The sequence below is a fragment of the Cygnus atratus genome, chromosome 1 (assembly GCF_013377495.2).
Source record: "Cygnus atratus isolate AKBS03 ecotype Queensland, Australia chromosome 1, CAtr_DNAZoo_HiC_assembly, whole genome shotgun sequence".
NCBI classification, from domain to species: Eukaryota; Metazoa; Chordata; class Aves; order Anseriformes; family Anatidae; genus Cygnus; species Cygnus atratus.
Genome location: NC_066362.1, coordinates 9,601,651 through 9,619,523, shown reverse-complemented (window position 1 = coordinate 9,619,523; position 17,873 = coordinate 9,601,651). Strand labels below are relative to the sequence as shown.

The 17,873-nt window shown below is 35.9% G+C and overlaps 1 protein-coding gene across 2 annotated transcripts in view; it reads right to left on the bottom strand.

Annotated features, from left to right (window-relative positions):
* SEMA3E (semaphorin 3E) overlaps window positions 1-17,873 on the bottom strand; it is a 144,596-nt gene that overhangs the window by 18,237 nt on the left and 108,486 nt on the right. For both annotated transcript variants that reach the window (XM_035549404.2, XM_035549405.2), the window contains 5 exons: window positions 9,953-10,072; window positions 7,757-7,899; window positions 5,156-5,270; window positions 4,764-4,833; window positions 3,351-3,495 (listed from right to left, as the gene is read on the bottom strand). In XM_035549404.2, the coding sequence (XP_035405297.1) occupies window positions 3,351-3,495; window positions 4,764-4,833; window positions 5,156-5,270; window positions 7,757-7,899; window positions 9,953-10,072 (593 nt within the window). The remainder of the gene's footprint in view (window positions 1-3,350; window positions 3,496-4,763; window positions 4,834-5,155; window positions 5,271-7,756; window positions 7,900-9,952; window positions 10,073-17,873) is intronic.

Below are 17,873 nucleotides of genomic sequence, written 5' to 3'. Positions count from 1 at the left end.
CTGTTTTTTGGAGTGTGAAACTTAAAACTGGGGACTACAGCTTCCTCTTCTTGCTACTGGAAAAGTGTTGAAAGGACCTCTAAACTATGCCCTTGAGGAGCAGCCAAAAATGAATTAATCCTCTATTAGCTGGCATAACCAGCTAATCCAACTTCTGATGTACTCCGCAACTTATAGACAAACATGATTAAACCAATTAACGCTCAGGAAAGACCTGATTTCACAACTAACTTGTTCCACGACAGTGGGAAAATTATTTGCTCTTATTTTGTGTGTTTCAGCTCCTATGCTTTGCCTGTTAGGGAATCTACAATCCACTATGACCCAAATGTGCTCATTAAGAGGCAAGGGAGGGAAGCATTGATTCGGAATGGAACTTAATGCAACCTTTGTGTAAATCATTGTCAACTTTACTAGAGTGCTGGCTCAGTATTCTGTCCTTCTTTCCTAAAAAACACCATTTAATCTTCAGTGCTAGTCAATGTAATGGTATCAATGGAATGACTACAATCATTAATACTGAATTCCTGCCTGTGTTTAACTCCAGTTGAAATAATGTATGTGAGGTGTTCGTCTGCCTGAAAATTAAATGAATACCACTTAAAGAACTTAAATCATATCACCTTTTTAAAATAAACATCCGTTTTGCACTCCATGGATGGTACTATCTCATGACTTGGCAAGACTGTAAAAACTGTAATTTTGCTATACATGTCAAATAGGAAATCAATAGTTCCTTTGAATTACACTGTTTTGCTCAAAATTTGATAATTTACTTATCTGTTTTTCTATCTTGACTCAAACCCAATGATTTACTTTGATCAACATCAAAGCAGAAAAAAAAAAAATCTGGTATTGATATCAGCACAATTATAGTGGCAGCTTTTTGGCCAAGATAGTCAATCATATTCACAGTGTTTAAAAATCCCAGATAATTTATTTTTTTTAGCGTCCAATTCTGTATTTTGACTTATGTCTAACCTCAAGAGAAGCAGAGGAAAACAGTAATTTAAAATGAGAGAGGACATGCATTTGAAATCATACCACAGAGAGAAAAGCTGTACTGGCATGAACTAGATAAGCTAATAGGCCTTTTCACCTCTCGTTCCTGTGATTCAGTGATAAATGAATTGCATACAATGTTTACTTCTGCAAGTGATTGCTTTTGGTATAAAAGAATATTGATTCAGTTAGCGAAGGAAAAACAACACTGTAAATAATGCTCCAGTGACTGCTTATTCCACCGTTAAGCTCAAGAGAGTGAGTCCTTAGCCTGCAAGAAGATAAAAGAGGTGAAGTGTGAAAATTGTGTGTGGGTTTTAGCCAGCTATTAGAAATGTCTTTGTGTCTCACAGAGACTAAAATCTACACAATACTGACATGTTAAATGGCAGACCTTCAGTGAGTGTAAACTAAAGCAACTTTGCAACACATAGCAATTGCCATGGGTGGGTAAGTAGCTGTATTCCCAAAAGGTATGGCACAAAAAAGAAAGACTGGATGTGATGCTTCCCTGGGTTACCCTGACCTTGCCTGTTGTAGGACTCCTCCTGACTTACAGCAAGAAGGGGAGGGTGAGGGAGGCCCTAGTTGTGACCAATGTCTGAAATGATGATGGATCCCTGCAATTTCATGAACCACTGATCTCCTCACCCCCTTAGGTGGAACATGAAATTCCTGGGTTAAGAATACGACAGAGCTAGAAACTTCAGAAACTCTTCAAAAAGAGACCGAAACAGAAAAAGAGCTTGAGATGAAGATTACATGTGATCACAGAATCACAGAATTGTTGATGTTGGAAGGTCCTGGGAAAGCCATCTTGTCCAGACCCCTGCTCAAACAGGGCCACACAGAGCTACTTGCCCGGTATCAGTGATGCCTTTGAGATACCAGCATAAGAATTAGGAATTCTTTGTAGAAACTAATTACCTCTCTGTAAGTAATAAGTTTGTTATTTTCTCCAGAATTTGTTTACCAAATGAAAAAATCTAAGTAACAGGCAAGAACAATTCTCTAGATGACAGCACCTGTATAATTTCAGGATATGCTGCAGTAGCTGCCAGATGAATTAGATTTTTGAAATAAATCAAAAATCAATCATTTCTTCACCGATTTCTTCCATTGGAAAAAAAAATAATAAAAATAAGTTCCTTCCCAGATGCACCTACCGCATCTGAATGCAGCATCAGAACAACCTTCTGAAGGTGCCTCCCCATTGCCTGGCATCCTGGGACCATTTTTATCAATGATTTGGATGCAGGAGTGAAATGTATCCTTAGAAAGACTGCTGATGATACTAAACTGTGAGGTGCTGTTGACTTCCAGGAGGGACGAGATGCTTTGCAGAGGGAGCTAGTTACATTGGAGAACTGGACAATCATCAGTGGCATGAAAGTCAACAAATGAGTTCTGCACTTGGGATGTAGTAATGCTGTACATAGTTACAGACTAGGAGACGAGTGGCTGGAGAGCAGCTCTTCAGAAAGGGTTCTGATGGTGCTAGTGACAGTGGGCAACATGAGGCAACAGTGTGCCCTGGCAGCCAAAAGGGCAAACTGCATTTTGGTATACATTAAACACAGAATAGCCAGATAGCCAAAAGAGGTGATTCTCCCACCATATTTAGTGATGGTGCAGTCTCACCTTGAATATTGTGTGCAGCTCTGGGCCCCACAGAATAAAAGGATGTTAAGGTCCTTGAAAGTGTCCAGAGGGGAGCAACAAAGATGGTAAAAGACTTGGGTTGTCCAGTCTGGATAAAAGGAGCCTGAGAGGTAACTTCATTGGTCAAGAGTTCAAAAGGCATTTGGATAATGCCATTGATAATATGCTTTACCTTTTGGTAAGCCCTGAAGAGGTCAGGCAGTTGGACTAGATGATCTTTGTACGTCCCTTCCAACTGAAGCATTCTATTCTATTCTATTCTATTCTATTCTATTCTATTCTATTCTATTCTATTCTATTCTATTCTATTCTATTCTATTCCATTCCATTCCATTCCATTCCACTCCACTCCACTCCACTCCACTCCACTCCACTCCACTCCACTCCACTCCACTCCACTCCACTCCATTCCTCTTTGGGTCCTAAATTCAAGTCGCATTAGAATTTTGAAAAACCCTATATACTTGACTCCCCTGTTTTCCTTTTAGAGATATATTGTTCTGGTGCTTGACAAAACTTATTGCTAAGCCATTCCACACTCTTTCAGAAATGCTATATTATGTATATATCCAAATAAATATGTCGTGGACTGTGAAGTCAGTAAGATTTATGCATTGGTAGCAGTTTGCTTTTTCTTCTTAAGTTCATTTAAATGGGTAAAGAAGTGGAAAATAAATTGTACTTACTGAACCAGGTCTAGGATAAGGTACTTTCCCTTCGTACAGAGCCCAGTGGTATTCAGGTCCTTCTTTATGAGCATATGGTCCATTGAAAGCTGCTCGGACACTTGCCATGTGGTAAACACATACAGCATACCCTCTAAATATATTGCTGTGAAGTAAAATTAAAAGACATTATTACAACAATATGTCACATTTGTTACATATAATACTAGTATTATAATAAGGTTAAAAAGAAGTCACACTGCAACAGCATTCATGGAGGAAAAAATAATTGGTGTTTCTTATGTGTTTTTCTTGTAACTACTATGTGCAATGTTCTTTACAAAGTCTTTAATACATTTATATTCATAATACTTAAAAAGTGCTCAGTGCTTTTATCTGAAAATTTGAAGCAGGCTCTAAATTACTTGTTTATAAACAGGGAGGAAGGAAAAGGAAATTATCTCTTTGGTCTTTGATGAGTGACTTAAACACAACCATTTTTCTTCTCAAAGGTTTTTCCTATTCTTCCTCCTTGGAAAGATGGGAATTATCCAAGAACTGACTGAAATGAACAGGAGTCTTTTTATATTATTGAGTGAGAATGCTGGTCAGGGTTCATAAAGACCACACAATGTAGATCAATCCACAAAATTATAGTGTTTTATTATTATTATTATTATTATTATTATTATTATTATTGTGTTTACATTCCTAGTTCTGGAGAAGCAATTCATCATTTTTTGAAGAAATATCAAAGATCTCTGCAAAAGAATTCTTTCTGAAGACTAGAAGGTGATCCAGATAATTTTAGTGAGGTGTCCACCTCTGCCTACTGACATAGAAGGCCAGTAGGAAATAATAGGTGACCGCTTCCTTAAAGGACTATATCTTCCTCTCTTTCTTTGAAAACAGAAAATCAGGAGAGATAAATAATTGCAATAGCATAGCTGCTCCTTTCTACCAGTTACATCCTGAAGCTAGATCTCCAATAAACAGTCTTGCACTTGCATTAGGCTGCTGTGGAAAAGGAGGCCACCAGCAACATCACAGCTAATGTTTTAGGCTTCACTAAGAAGTCAGAAGGAATTTAAGCTGCTATATACTTAAACTTGAAATACAGTCAATCTCTTAAAGACAAGTGGCTTTGATAGACTGCTCTTATAAGTGTGCTGGAACGCATATACGTTGGCACTAGAAGGGAAATATTTAGTTAATTAATGTTTTTCTGGGAAACAGACTGGATCACTGTGTGAGACTTCAAGCCCCTGTCATAAAGCAGTTTTTACTTTAACAAGAAAGCCCACTGTGGATGAAAAAAGGATTAAACTGTTTACTACATATTTACTCTGGGATATTTATCATGCAACTTCTAACTGTTCAATAAGCTGTTCAAACATTCTTCTATCGCTGTTATTATTTCTTCTAGTTGTTTACCTTGTAGTGTTGAAGAGGCCAAATATCACTGGATTTTTGTTATCACGAGTTTGCAGCAAAAACACATCCTCTGTAAAATTTAAATGCAGTGTTACTGGCAACAAACTACTTTTCTCAGACTCAAAAGAGAAATTTCATTGCTTGTTAAAAGCATAATGTTATTTTACTTATATATGCTATGTATTTTTATGCAGAGTTTAAAAGCAATGTTTAAAGACAATGCAAACAGTAAAGGCATAATTGATGATAATTAACTTCCCATATATAGAACTTCACATACATTACAAACAAAAGACTAATGAATACATGTACAATATTGGAGAATAAGATGTGTTACCATGAAACATCATTTATATGATGGTTTTAAGTTTGTTGAAGTCTAAGATATTTACCTAATTCATCAAAATGTGTATCAATTCCATTTCTCCCAGGCACAGAGCAAACTAATCTGGTTTTCAGGAAAGTGCTCCATTTATTCACAAGCATTCGTTGTCCTCCCATATCGTTCTGCATAAAAAGAAACAAACACTGATGGTAATTCGAATAAATCTAAAACCACAGACATCTCCACTGAATTAGCCACTCATTGCATCTTTTAATGTCAAAAGTATGCATTTTGAAACCACACGTCCATTACTAGTATTTCTCTGGAGTTGCTTTTCAAGTAAGATTGCACTGATCGAGTCCAGGTCTCATTAAGAGCTGTGGGTTTGTAAGAATTTCTTAATTCTGTACTACATCCCTGAATAGGTTAAATATACAGCTGCTGCAGGCCTTCTTATTTCTCATTTTGGTTAACTGGATGTAATGAGTACATTAACAAAGTTTAGCTTTGCTTTAGAAGCACAGTGCAGGGTTTAATGAACATTTTTTTTTTTAGAAACTGAAGCTCTGGATCTATCTGTAGAGCTAATACAGCTAGGATAAGTCTGAGGTAAGCATCTATAAGGTGTTCTAACAAATTTTCAGCAACTTTAAATCCTGCTTTGCTGTGGCTGTTGTGTTGTTGTGTCAAGAAAAGGGTGCATGCTGGTGGGGAAGAAGACCAGCCTGGCTGAACATAGAGCTTTGTCTAGAACTCAGGAAGAAAAAGAGAGTTTATGACCTTTGGAAGGAGGGGCAGGCCACTCAGGAGCCCTACAGGATGTTGTGAAGCTATGCAGGGAGAACGTTAGAAAAGCCAAAGCCCAGCTGGAGCTTAATCTGGCTACTGCCATTTAAGACAATAAAAAATGCTTCTATTACTACATTAGCAACAAAATGAGCACTAAGGAGAGTCTCCATCCTGTATTGAATGTGGGGGGAAACATAGTGACGTAGGGTGAGGAAAAGGCTGAGGTACTTAATGCCTTCTTTGCCTCAGACTTTAGTAGTAAGACCAGTTGTACTCTGGGTACCCAGTCCTCTGATGTGGTAGACAGGGATGGGGAGCAGAATGAAGCACCCATAATCCAGGAGGAAATGGTTAGCGACCTACTAATTAGGTGCACACAAGCCTATGGGGCCAAATAAGATCCACCCAAGGGTACTAAGGTAGCTGGCAGAAGTGCTTACCAAGTCACTCCTGACATTTATCAGTAGTTCTAGGTATCCAGGGAGGTCTCAGTTGGCTAGAGGCTAGCAGATATAACTCCTGTCTACAGGAGGGGCTGGAAAGAAGACCTAGTGAACTACAAGCCTGTCAGCCTGACCTTGGTGCCATGGGAGGTTATGGAGCAGATAATTTTGAGTGTTGTCATGCAGCACATATGGTACAACCAGGTGAGCAGGCCCAGTCAGCATGGATTTATCAAAGGCAAGTCCTCCTTGATGAACCTGATCTCCTTCTATGACAAGGTAATGCACCTAGCAAATGAGGGAAAGGCTGTGGATGTTGTCTACCTAGACATTAAGAAAGCTTTTGTCACTATTTCCCACTGCAGTCTTTGGAGAAACTGGCTACTCGTGGCTTGGGTGGGCATACACTTTGCTGGGTAAAAAACTGGCTGGGTGGCTGGGCCCAAAGAGTTGCGGTGAATGGTGTTAGAGCCAGTTGGCAGCTAGTCACAAGTAGTGTCTCACAGGACTCGGTACTGGGGCCAGTTCTCTTTAATGTCTCTATATAAAAAATGGACAAGGGGATTGAGTGGACCCTCAGTAAAAGTTTGCAGACAACACCAAGTTGGGTGGTTGTTCTGTTGTTCTGCTTGAGGGTAGGAAGGATAGACAGAGGGATCTGGATAGGCTGGATCAATGGGCCCAAGCCAACTTATGAAGCTCAACAAGCACAAATGCTGGCTTACTGCACTTGGGGCACAACAACCCCATGCAATGCTACACTCTGGGGGCAGAGTGGTGGAAAGCTGCATGGTGGAAAGAGACCTGGGGGTATTGGTCAATAGTTGGCTGAATATGAGCCAGCAGTGTGCTCAGGTGGCCAAGAAGGCCAACAGCATCCTGGGCTGTATAAGAAACAGCGTAGTCAGCAAGATTAGTGCAGTGATTATCCCTCTCTACTCAGGTCTGGTGAGGCCGCACGTCGAGTACTGTGTTCAGTTTTGGACCCCTCACTACAAGAAGGACATTGAGGTGCTGGAGCATGTCCAAAGAAGGGCAGTGAAGCTGGTGAAGGGTCTACAGAACAAATCTTATGAGGAGTGGCTGAGGAAAATGGGGTTATTTAGCCTAGAGAAAAGGAGAGATCTCAGTGCTCTCTACAGTTACCTCAAAGGAGGTTGTGGTGAGATAGGGGTCAGTCTCTTCTCTCAAGAAACAAGCAATAGGACAAGCAGAATAATAAGGTTTCTGAACTTTGTCCTTCTCTCTCAGCAGAATTCACTTTAAGCCCAGATTTTGGGACGCTTTTGAATTTTCTAATGTTTGAGTCTGTTTAGAAGCAGGGTTTTCATTCAGACCTATAATTTACTCTCATGTACATTAACAGATGCTATGTTTGCCTGGGGGAGAACAACCAAAATGTCCATTTAGTTGGGGTGTTAGAAAAAGGATCTTACCGCACACACACGTCCCACTCTGGTATAAATGGCATGACTGCTTGTCTCAGCCTCTAATGCTTTTTCAGTAAAGAAGAAATATACTTTGTTATCATCGTGGTCTTCATTGTCAGGAATCATGTATGAGCCAACAAACTTTGGTTCTTCAAAGGAAAACAAAAATGAGTTGAGGTCAAGCTTATTAAAACACTATTTTATTTTTTCAATTCTTAGAATCAACTGGTGGGAAAAGAAAAAAAAAATGAACTGAAAGAGTCAGGGATCTGTCAGTCAGAAAACGACCTGAGGGGAACAGTGTGATGGAAAAAAAAATGATTTTTTTTGTAGGTATCTTTAGAACATGTGGAATACATTAATGTCAAACTATTTTTATAGCTCTAGTTCACAAATCAATATTCCTTTTGTATATGTGCAGGATCTCTTTCCAGTTCTGTTCTACAGGGTTTATGTATTTTAATATGTATTAGGCTGAAACCTGGCACTAATATTCACATAACAATCTCTTGTCCCATACAAATCAGGCATAGGAATGCTAACTTTGGAAAAATAGCCTTTTAGTTAAAGAAAAATCCCTGGTAGTGCAGCTAATAGGCATTATATGGACACATATCTTCAGAGATAGAAGACACATTGTGTATATTCGACATGAAATAAAAACCTTCTAAAATTTTCCTACTTTGACATTTCATTATAGAGTTGAAACCTAAGTACAAACTTCAGTCTATTCTATATACCTTTTAACCCTACACCAAGTTGAGCTGTGAATGATTTCATCTCACAGAATTGCAGCAAATTTTTACAAGCTCTTAAAATGAGAATGTCGTTTGTACAATTAGTATGATTTCTTAAGAAGCAGCTGGTAGTGTAAATATTTTCTAAATTTCTGTTCTGTATGAAAACAGTTACTGTGTTTTAAGACATTGCTAGAGAATTTTTGCTTGTAAATTTTCTAATGTGTTCTTCAAGGACATTGAAAGGACATTCAATTTAAGGACATTGAAAACTTAAATTTCAAATACAGAGTAAATTAAAAACTGTTTTTAAGGCCATAATACTGAGAATTGTATATTACAGATAATGACATCTACCAGAGAGAAAAGCAACTTTGCTTGCATATTGAAAGCACCTATGGGATTGTTGCTACCCATACATAGCCAGTTTAAACACTCAGTTCGGCACCGACCTAACTATTGGACTTATAGTGGATATCATAACATTCTAAACACATTTTTGTGAAATGAATTTAATTCAAGTTTGATGCCAAATTAATGAAGGAAAAACAAAAACAAACAAAAAACCCCATGTAGCAGAACTTTTTTTTCTCTCTTCTGATTCAAGAGAGAACTGCCTTGAAATTTCAGAGGAAAAAATTTTGTTTGGCCTTTCTAGCTATGTTCACTGAGAAGATAATGCTCACCATATGAATTACCATAAAAGGAAATTATTAACTCTTCTTGCCAAACATTATCTGTAATTATGTCATTATTATGATGAAATATTGCAATACTTTTGGAGTAAGAAAAATCAAGATTCTGGCTTTCCATCACACAGAAACTTCAGGGCTTTGAAATTCAAGTACATTCCACACTGAAGAGCATGAAACATTTCCTAAACTTACCAGCACAGAAATTTTCTCAATATTTTTCTTGTGCAACATTTTTATGTTTTTATTTAAAATAATCTGCTTTATTTTTTGTTCTATTGGACTACATGGTTATTGTATTTTTATTATTTTATGTTATTGTATGACGCCTCTTTAGCACAGAACTTGGCAACGACAGTTATTTGATTGCAACATAAAGATTAAATGATCTGATCTAGAAAAAAAAAACACTATGTGCTAATTAAAATCTCCCATTAATTAGAGAATTTTAAAATATTATTTTAATTATATTTGATGTCATGAAATAATATGGAATATCCAAAGTATATATTGAAAACATTTTTAGAAGTAAAAAAGTAAGGATTTCAAAGTCCCACTTATTAAAACTAATATGCAATCAGAGTAAAGATTTCAATTTGTTAAACCTGGCGAGGAGTTAATGAAAAAAATCATGAAAAAAATATTAAAAAATAATCATCTGTAATTGGATATGCATATTCATGGACAATGTCATTTTAATTTCTGGTTAAACAGAAATTCTCTAGTCATCCAAAACACTGCTGGTTCTACATTCTTTCTTCTACTTGCTGTACCTTTTAACAGGCGCTCACTATCAGGTTCAGTTCGGAGATGTGCCATACGATTCATGGTGCGAAAGACAGCCGCATCTCTTCCCCAGTAGTCACTGTAGAGACCAGTAAAAAGTTCACCACCTGTAGACCATATATTAAACAAACAAACAAACAAATTTGATAATGCTCTACTTACTAATTTCATTGCAAATGATGGGAACTTCATTATAAACATGTCATTAGGATTGGCTCAAATTCAGGAAAGGGAGTCAGTAAATTACATGCAGTTCAAAGGGTTTATAGATATTGTATCAGCATTGTGGCACTTACAGTTGGAACAGAATGAGGTCAAGAATTTCCAATTTCATTCATGGGCTCAGCTTCATTTTCAAGACTGACAATGACTTTGGGATATATTCACACACAAAATATGAAGTTATTAAAATAACATCTAACCACATTTAGCACAACAACATTTTGCCACATCAGGCACCAAAGTTCAAAGATCTCACTCTCATACAGTGTCTAGCCCTAGACATACCTACCCTTTGTCAACACCTAAATTGTCACCAGTGCAATGATTCCGATCAGTGGTTTGTTTCTGAGTGTGCACCAGTCTTGTTAATGAGAGCAGCTGATTGCTTGGCCCCAGAACTGGATGTAGGGTTTATAAGTATTTTAGAGATGAGAAATGGCTAGTAAGAAAGCAATAGCAATTGTGCAGAGAGACGAAGAGAAGGGTGAGTGGGTAACAAACAGGACCCAGGAAATTGAATGAAAGTGCAGCAGCAGGTTCCAAAGGATGCAGTGCTAAGGAAAAGAATGATGATAGCTGCATCAACCCACTGATTTGGGCTACAGCGCATGGATACAGCTTAAGGTGCCACCATGCTTGAATCTACAGAATGAGCCTCAAAAAGGGAAGTGTTTTCTGAGGACGGTTGTCACATTTGGCTCTGTGCAAAACATGGCTGAAAACAAGATTAATTAGTGAAGCACGTACTGAAAACAATGAGGGCTGGATGTAGTTTTCTCCTGAGCTGGGGAGATAAGAAGTAGTACCTGTCAATTTAGAAGTGATTTCTATAAACAAGCACAAGTTTTATTAGACTGAGGTGTTTTTTTTATGTTTGTTTGCTTTGTTTGTTTTTTAATATTTTGTTTTTTTTTTGTTTGTTTGTTTTGTTTTGTTTTTGTTTTTCCCCAGTCAGACTGCTGGAGCTGTTCCAGTTTACCTGGGATAAATGCGTCTTGGGTGTATCTTGCTAGCTGACGGGTTTAGGTGTTCAGAAGACAGAGGAAAAGGAACTTATTTTGCCCTTGCCCATCATTACCTTGTCTTCATATCATTAAAATATTCACCAGAGTAGGAACAGGACCTGAGAACTCTTTCACCCTGCATATCTGATGGTGAATATTTGCTGACAAAATTAGGGGAGCAGAAATGGGGCCCATTTTCAAAAAGGTTTAGGTGGTGCTCATGAATTAAGCAAGTGTAATGAGGTACTATAAATGATATATTGATTATCAATAACTTTTGAAAATCTACATATAGTTGGATACAACTAGAGGATATATATATATTTAGTTCAGAAATCTGGCCTATTACTGTCTGACCCACCTATAATCATGATATTGGATATATTTTGCTGTATTGAAATACTAGCAATAATTCTACAACTTCTGTATGCATGGGTGCAATTGCCACTTAACTAACCAAGCATTAAGAGTAATATACTTCATATCCATTTGGAATTAGATTAGAAATTTTTTAGGCCTAGTTTTAAAAGCAGACACTGACGGTCACTAGGTGGCATCCTTATGTTAGAAAATAATGCAGCAGGAATTAAACTGCACAAGAAGAGGGGAATAAATTATTTCCAGTTCTAGGCTAATCTGAGTGGAGTTTTCAGTGGCACGGTTTCCTATGTCCTAAAAAATAATAATCATGACTAATCAATTCAAATAATATTTGCTGGCATATATATATATATATATATATATATATATATATATATAAAAGAAAGAAAGAGGAAAAACAAGAATTTTTCCTATTGGTTTCCCTCAGTGTGTGAATTTAGTTTCTTTCAAGAGATATATATGAATGTAATGGTACAGTAACTCTAAATAATGATTCTGAACAACATAGACTAGTTTGGCGGCTGGTGCTTGTTCAGAGACCTCTGCTGATTCAGAGCTCAGCATAGCTTTCCCTTAGCCTTCACTTTATGAAGAATGAACATTGCCTTGTAAAATACACGTTGGTGATTTAGTGTAAAATATTGGCAAGTGAAATTAAATATAAGTTATAGTATCAGAAGTTAACCAGAATTAATAGAGAACTTTTTTTTAACAACACAGAGGTGTTTAAACAACAGAACTTGCCAGTGTCCGAATAATGTTCTAATCAATCTTTACAACACAAATTAACACGTTACATTAGTCAGAAATCCCCCTTTAAGAATTCCATTGGATTTTTTTTTTATTTTATTTTTATTCGTGTGTGTGTGTTTTTTTTGTTCTTTTTTGACGAATTTTTGTGATGTGTAATAAAAAAAATATGATTCCTTTATCCTTTCGACATGGTATTGAAACATGGAAAAAGACTCAGTGTGGGATAGATGATTCTTCACATTTTGCTAGAGCTAGAGTAGAACATACAGACATTCAGAAGTTCAGAAGGGAAGCCTGTTCATTTTGTCTGACATAGGTCTAAATTCTGTATGCATACCTAACCTGCTGGTATGGTATCCCACCATACACCCAAAAAGTTATCACTAATTTTACCTGTGAGATCCTGGGATAAATAAATTGAAGTCCCAGTCCTGGATGGATATTGTTCCATGAAAGCTATTTTACAGATACAGAAATTAAATCTGATTTTTTACAGTCAAGTGTTACTAATCTAAACAGAAGACAAATGACAGGAGTGAACAGACAGGTGAAGGCCTAATGAGGATGATGAGATACTGAGGAGTCTGGCAGAGATCTCAATTCAAGAACATTCAACGTAATTCTGAGATCTTTTACACTTTTGACATTAAGAGGATCTACTTTTTTTGCTCTACAATAGTCCTTTGCCTATGTCCTTTAAATCTATGTTATGAATTTTGAACACCACTCGGTTTTTACAAGTGCTGAATAATTCTGACTTTAGAGAACTAACTGAAGTTGAGTTTTGAAAAACCCTAGCAATATTTCTACTTTTTCTCCTCCACTGAAAGCCTACTACTACATATCAAATCACTCCGATCCTAGTTGCAAGTTTTTATAGTGCTGCAAATCACACTGATAAACCAGTGTCTTCCAATGAAAATCAGCTGCAAATTGAGTGATTTCACAGACTATCACATCCAGTAAAATTACAGATTCAGTAAGGAATTATATTCACACATACTAAACAAATTGATTGCTAAAATTATGTTTTAACACAGCCTAGTTACTCCTGCTAAGACAGGAATGGAAATTTTCATCCCCCCCCCCCTTTTTTTTTTTATTTAAGAAAAAAAAAAAATCCCACTCCCTCCCCCCCAACCAAAAAACAGTTTTAGCTCAAGTGATGTGCACAGACTTTTAGCTACTACTTGTTTCATGCAAACAAATACATTAAAATTCTGTTGGGTCCAATTAAAGGTACATTATTTTTATATATATATATATTTTTTTCTCTATTCTTGACTATCCTTGGAGTAAAGAATAAGGCATAATTCAATCAATTCCAAACTTCTTCCCTCTAAAATCAAGAATTCCTACATAACAACCCTTAAATTAAAATAGATTCATAAGATCCCATAAAATATTGATAAAATTTTAACGTTCATATAACAGTCTCTGAACTATGCACCAATTCCTTAATATTACTTATTTCCCTATTTTATTTGATTAATTAATTATCTGGATGTGGCAGTTTTACACCATAACCATATATAATCTTCAGGGTGAATGAGTTTAGTGTATATGTGAAATCATAAAAAAACCCCATGATTATAAAGATCTTAAGATGTATCAAGCATATGTGTATATGTAAAGTATTAAGACAAATGTTTCTTTTCACTAGGTTTAGGTCTACTCACACTTGTTTCTAATCTACTCAAAATGCCTTTCATAATATGCAAAGTTAGAACATGTATAAAACCATGAGTCTGATTTTTTTCTGGTGTCTGTGAACTACACACAAGTTAAGTGTGCTAGAAATGTGCTTTGAGGTGATCAATTAAGTTGTTTTTTTTTTTGTTTGTTTGTTTTATTCTCACTTTAACATCCATTCATGTCTTAGTTTAAAGAGGCTCCTGCCATTAATAATGAGCTCATATTTACTGTTTTTAATATAACTGATCTACAGCATACCAGTTTCAGTCCTTATTGGGGTCTCTGTTTCACAGAAGTCCCCAAATTATCAGATAATTTTTTATGTGCTCTTTTCATTACTGTTAGTTTCAGCAGACTAAGGCACACAATCAGAAAAGGTATTTTTTCATTGTTAATGTTGTTTTGTTGTTTCATTCCTTTAAGGGGTTTCATCACGCTCTTTAATGATACATATGACAGACTTTCTCCATCTCATACAGACTTACTAACAGACCAACCATATTTCTTGACAGCAATCTCTACCACATAGTAATGACCACAGTAAAGTCAGATTTTTGCCTGAAATCTGTTAAAAATATATGCTGTTTTGGAACTCTCGGTGTAAAAATTCCCAATTATTTTAAATTATTTGGTATACTTTACATAAAATGCATATGATTTCATTCCAAAAACTTAATTCATACAATGAATTTTTATAAATAGGCTGCTTCCACCTTGGAAGTTGATTTCCTTCATTAGTTATTAGTATGCTTTTTGTACCTCCTTCAAACTGGAAGATGAAGTAGATATAAGCTATTCATCTGTAGTATTTTTTTATGTGAAATACCATTGTATGATGTTGTACAAAGTGGACTAACTCTGTTATAAATAAAGGTATAGAATATAAGCATCGTCTTTCATGCATTTCTTTTTCTGTCAGCCATACCTTTTTTTTTTCTTGTCAACTTTTTTTTTTCTGTCAACTACAATTAAAATACCAGCTCAGATTTGTAGAAAGCTATACTTTTACCAGTAAAAAAACACAAATTCAAAAGAAATTAGCATTTGTTTAGCCACTAAATTTTCTCACTATAAGTGCTTCTCTGTCACTCAATTAGTCTTTTGTTCTGGGAGAAACTGTATTATTTTTAGTTAATTGTCTAGAATAAAAGAAAATACACAAATACATGAAACTGTTCTAAAATTGTAAGAACAGAAACAATTATCAGAAAGGATTCCTTTGGTGGAAAAACTTATTCAAATGTAGTTTAAGTTTATCACTATATGCTTGTGAAATATTGCAGGTAACAAAATATAGGCATAAACTAATTTCTCAGCTTTCAAGAGCTAGTGTGGTCTAAATTAATCAGTGTGCATAAAGGATATCAAACATAGTTTTGATTATTGAAAGCAGATGGGAGAGTTCATTAGAAATAAAAGTCCAAAAGTTTAAAATGCAGTTTATCTAAACATGAACATTTTATTCAGCCTGCTTGCCATCCAACATCCATTCTGTTTCCTGATAGTGACAATAAATTGCTAAAAGTTAATTGTTCGTAAACTGAGGAATTCATCACAAGCTACTTTACTACTGGGTCAGATAACCTGTAATAAAACATATAACAGCATGTATATGTAGTTTTAAAGCCAAGTCACGGATTATTGTTTTCTTGAAGTGGGGTTTTAACTGAAGTGTCAAAATACGCAAAGAGACACAGCACAATAGATTCTGTTTCTTCCTAAATTTATCTATCTAAATCTGGTTCTAATCAGCGATGGTGCAAATGATCTTGCAAGATGAAGAGCTTTCAAACTTTTATCAGAAGTAGATAAAGCTTCTTTGTTAGTCTAATCCTCACTGCTAACCAATAGCTACACTGGTGTAGACTGTTGTGTTAATGTGAGTTAGATATGGTTCTTACACAGGTGGAAGCAGACTTTGGATTGTTTTGTTAGGAAGAAAAGGAAGCTGTGATGTGAAAGCCTTTGGTAACAGGTTTGCCTGAATCCTTTTCAAGGATATGCACATTGTCTGAACCTAAATGGGTGCAGCCCAGGGGTAGAGTCTCCAAGAGAACACTGACTTCATACCAGCAGTAGTTTTCACTTTCTAATAAAATTGGAGGATGTGAAGAGGAATGCAGCCTGCAAGTGTTGGAGGGAAAACTGGAAGACTAGTTCTGAAGAGTTTGTGGTGCAAGAGTTGACATCTCCTGCCATGGGGTCATGGCCGCCATAAACAGATATCAGGGCTTGGCTGAATGAAGGGCCATCCCTTCCTTTTAGAATTAATTTGTGATAGAGGTCTCAGTCTCAATTTCAAATGTCAATTAAAAGATTCTTTAACATTAACCATATTTGGTTAATGTCTTCCACCCTTTTTAAATGGATACCTACAGCGATAAAGTATACATATTCTGTCCTCTAAGTAGCAGCGTTAATTCTGTTTATTCTGTAAACTGTATGTCTCTGGTTAGTAGAATATAGTGAAATACATGGAAATTAAAAACAAAACAAAACAAAACAAAACAAAAAATACTTTAGGATGTTTTTCTTAAGTGTTAGAAGTGTTCAGTTTCAATAGAATTCTAAATAAAAATAATAAACATAACAAATAATTTTGTTATGGTTTAAAAATATTCTATGATTACTTCAAATGATAGAATTTCCAGTGGAGGTCTTGAAAAACAGCCAGTAAATAACTTTCTCAGGTCATATTATTGTTGATGATGGGGTGAGTAATTGTGTATTTCTTGGAGTTGTACTAGTGAGCTGTTAAAAAAAAATATTTTTTTTTTCTGTGTTAATCTTTCAATGTTAGTTTAGTGAGATTACGATTATTAGGAAAAGCTTATTTAGTGAATTTCTCTCTCAGTTAAAGCTGTGAGGATCCGTAGGACCTCCCATAATCCAGGCAAAGTAATGAACAGACCAGAAGCACAACAACTAATCATTCGTCTTGAAATGCTCAGTGGGACAATCTGGCTTCCATTTAAGCAAATAAAATTCACATTGATCTCACAGTAGGAACATGATCAGGTTAATTTATTTACTTAGTTCTGTCTGAATAAAGGTTGAGAAGGACTTCAAGATTAGACCATGAGGTTTCAGGCCTACAGCAAATTCCATGGGATGAGCCTTTGTTCCCAGGCTGAGCTAAGACTGGAATCTGTTAAAATTTTAGAAACAATTTAGAAATAAGAGTGGAAGAAAAGCATAACAATCTGTATGTAATGGATTGTGAAAGGTCAGTCAAAATACTTTTTTTTTTCCCCCTGATTCTTGCATGATTTCTTAAACCACTAACTCAAGAGTTTGAGTTGTAATGTTTGATAATGGAAATGAACAACGTTTTGATGAGTTGCTGTAATTTGAGAAATTTGGCATTATTGGTAAATATTCTTCTTGTGATTTGCTGATGTAAAGGAACAAATAAACCATGCTTATAAAAATGTATCTGTCACTCATGGCAAATACTTCCTCACAATCAACGGTTATCTATATCATTGTAGTTAATAATTAGAAACTTTAACTGTTTAAATTAAAGGTCCAACTTTAAGATTTGAAATGCAATAGAAATATCAAAGGCTCTCTACCTTTTTTTTTTTCTCCCTGAAAAACTTAAAAAATATTTCCTTAACCTCTCTTTTCTAGTTCTTTCTTTCACAAACTATTCTTTCACAGACTACACAACACAAACAACTCACAAACACACACAAACACTCAGTTTTCATTTTATTTGTTTCCTAAGAGCACATAGTCACTGTGTTACTCCATAACCGTATCTAAGTTTAACCCTTTACCTGCTGTTCCAGTCTATTTTTAGCCAATGTACTGTAATATTGCTAAGACTGTGTTTACTTGATCTCACAAA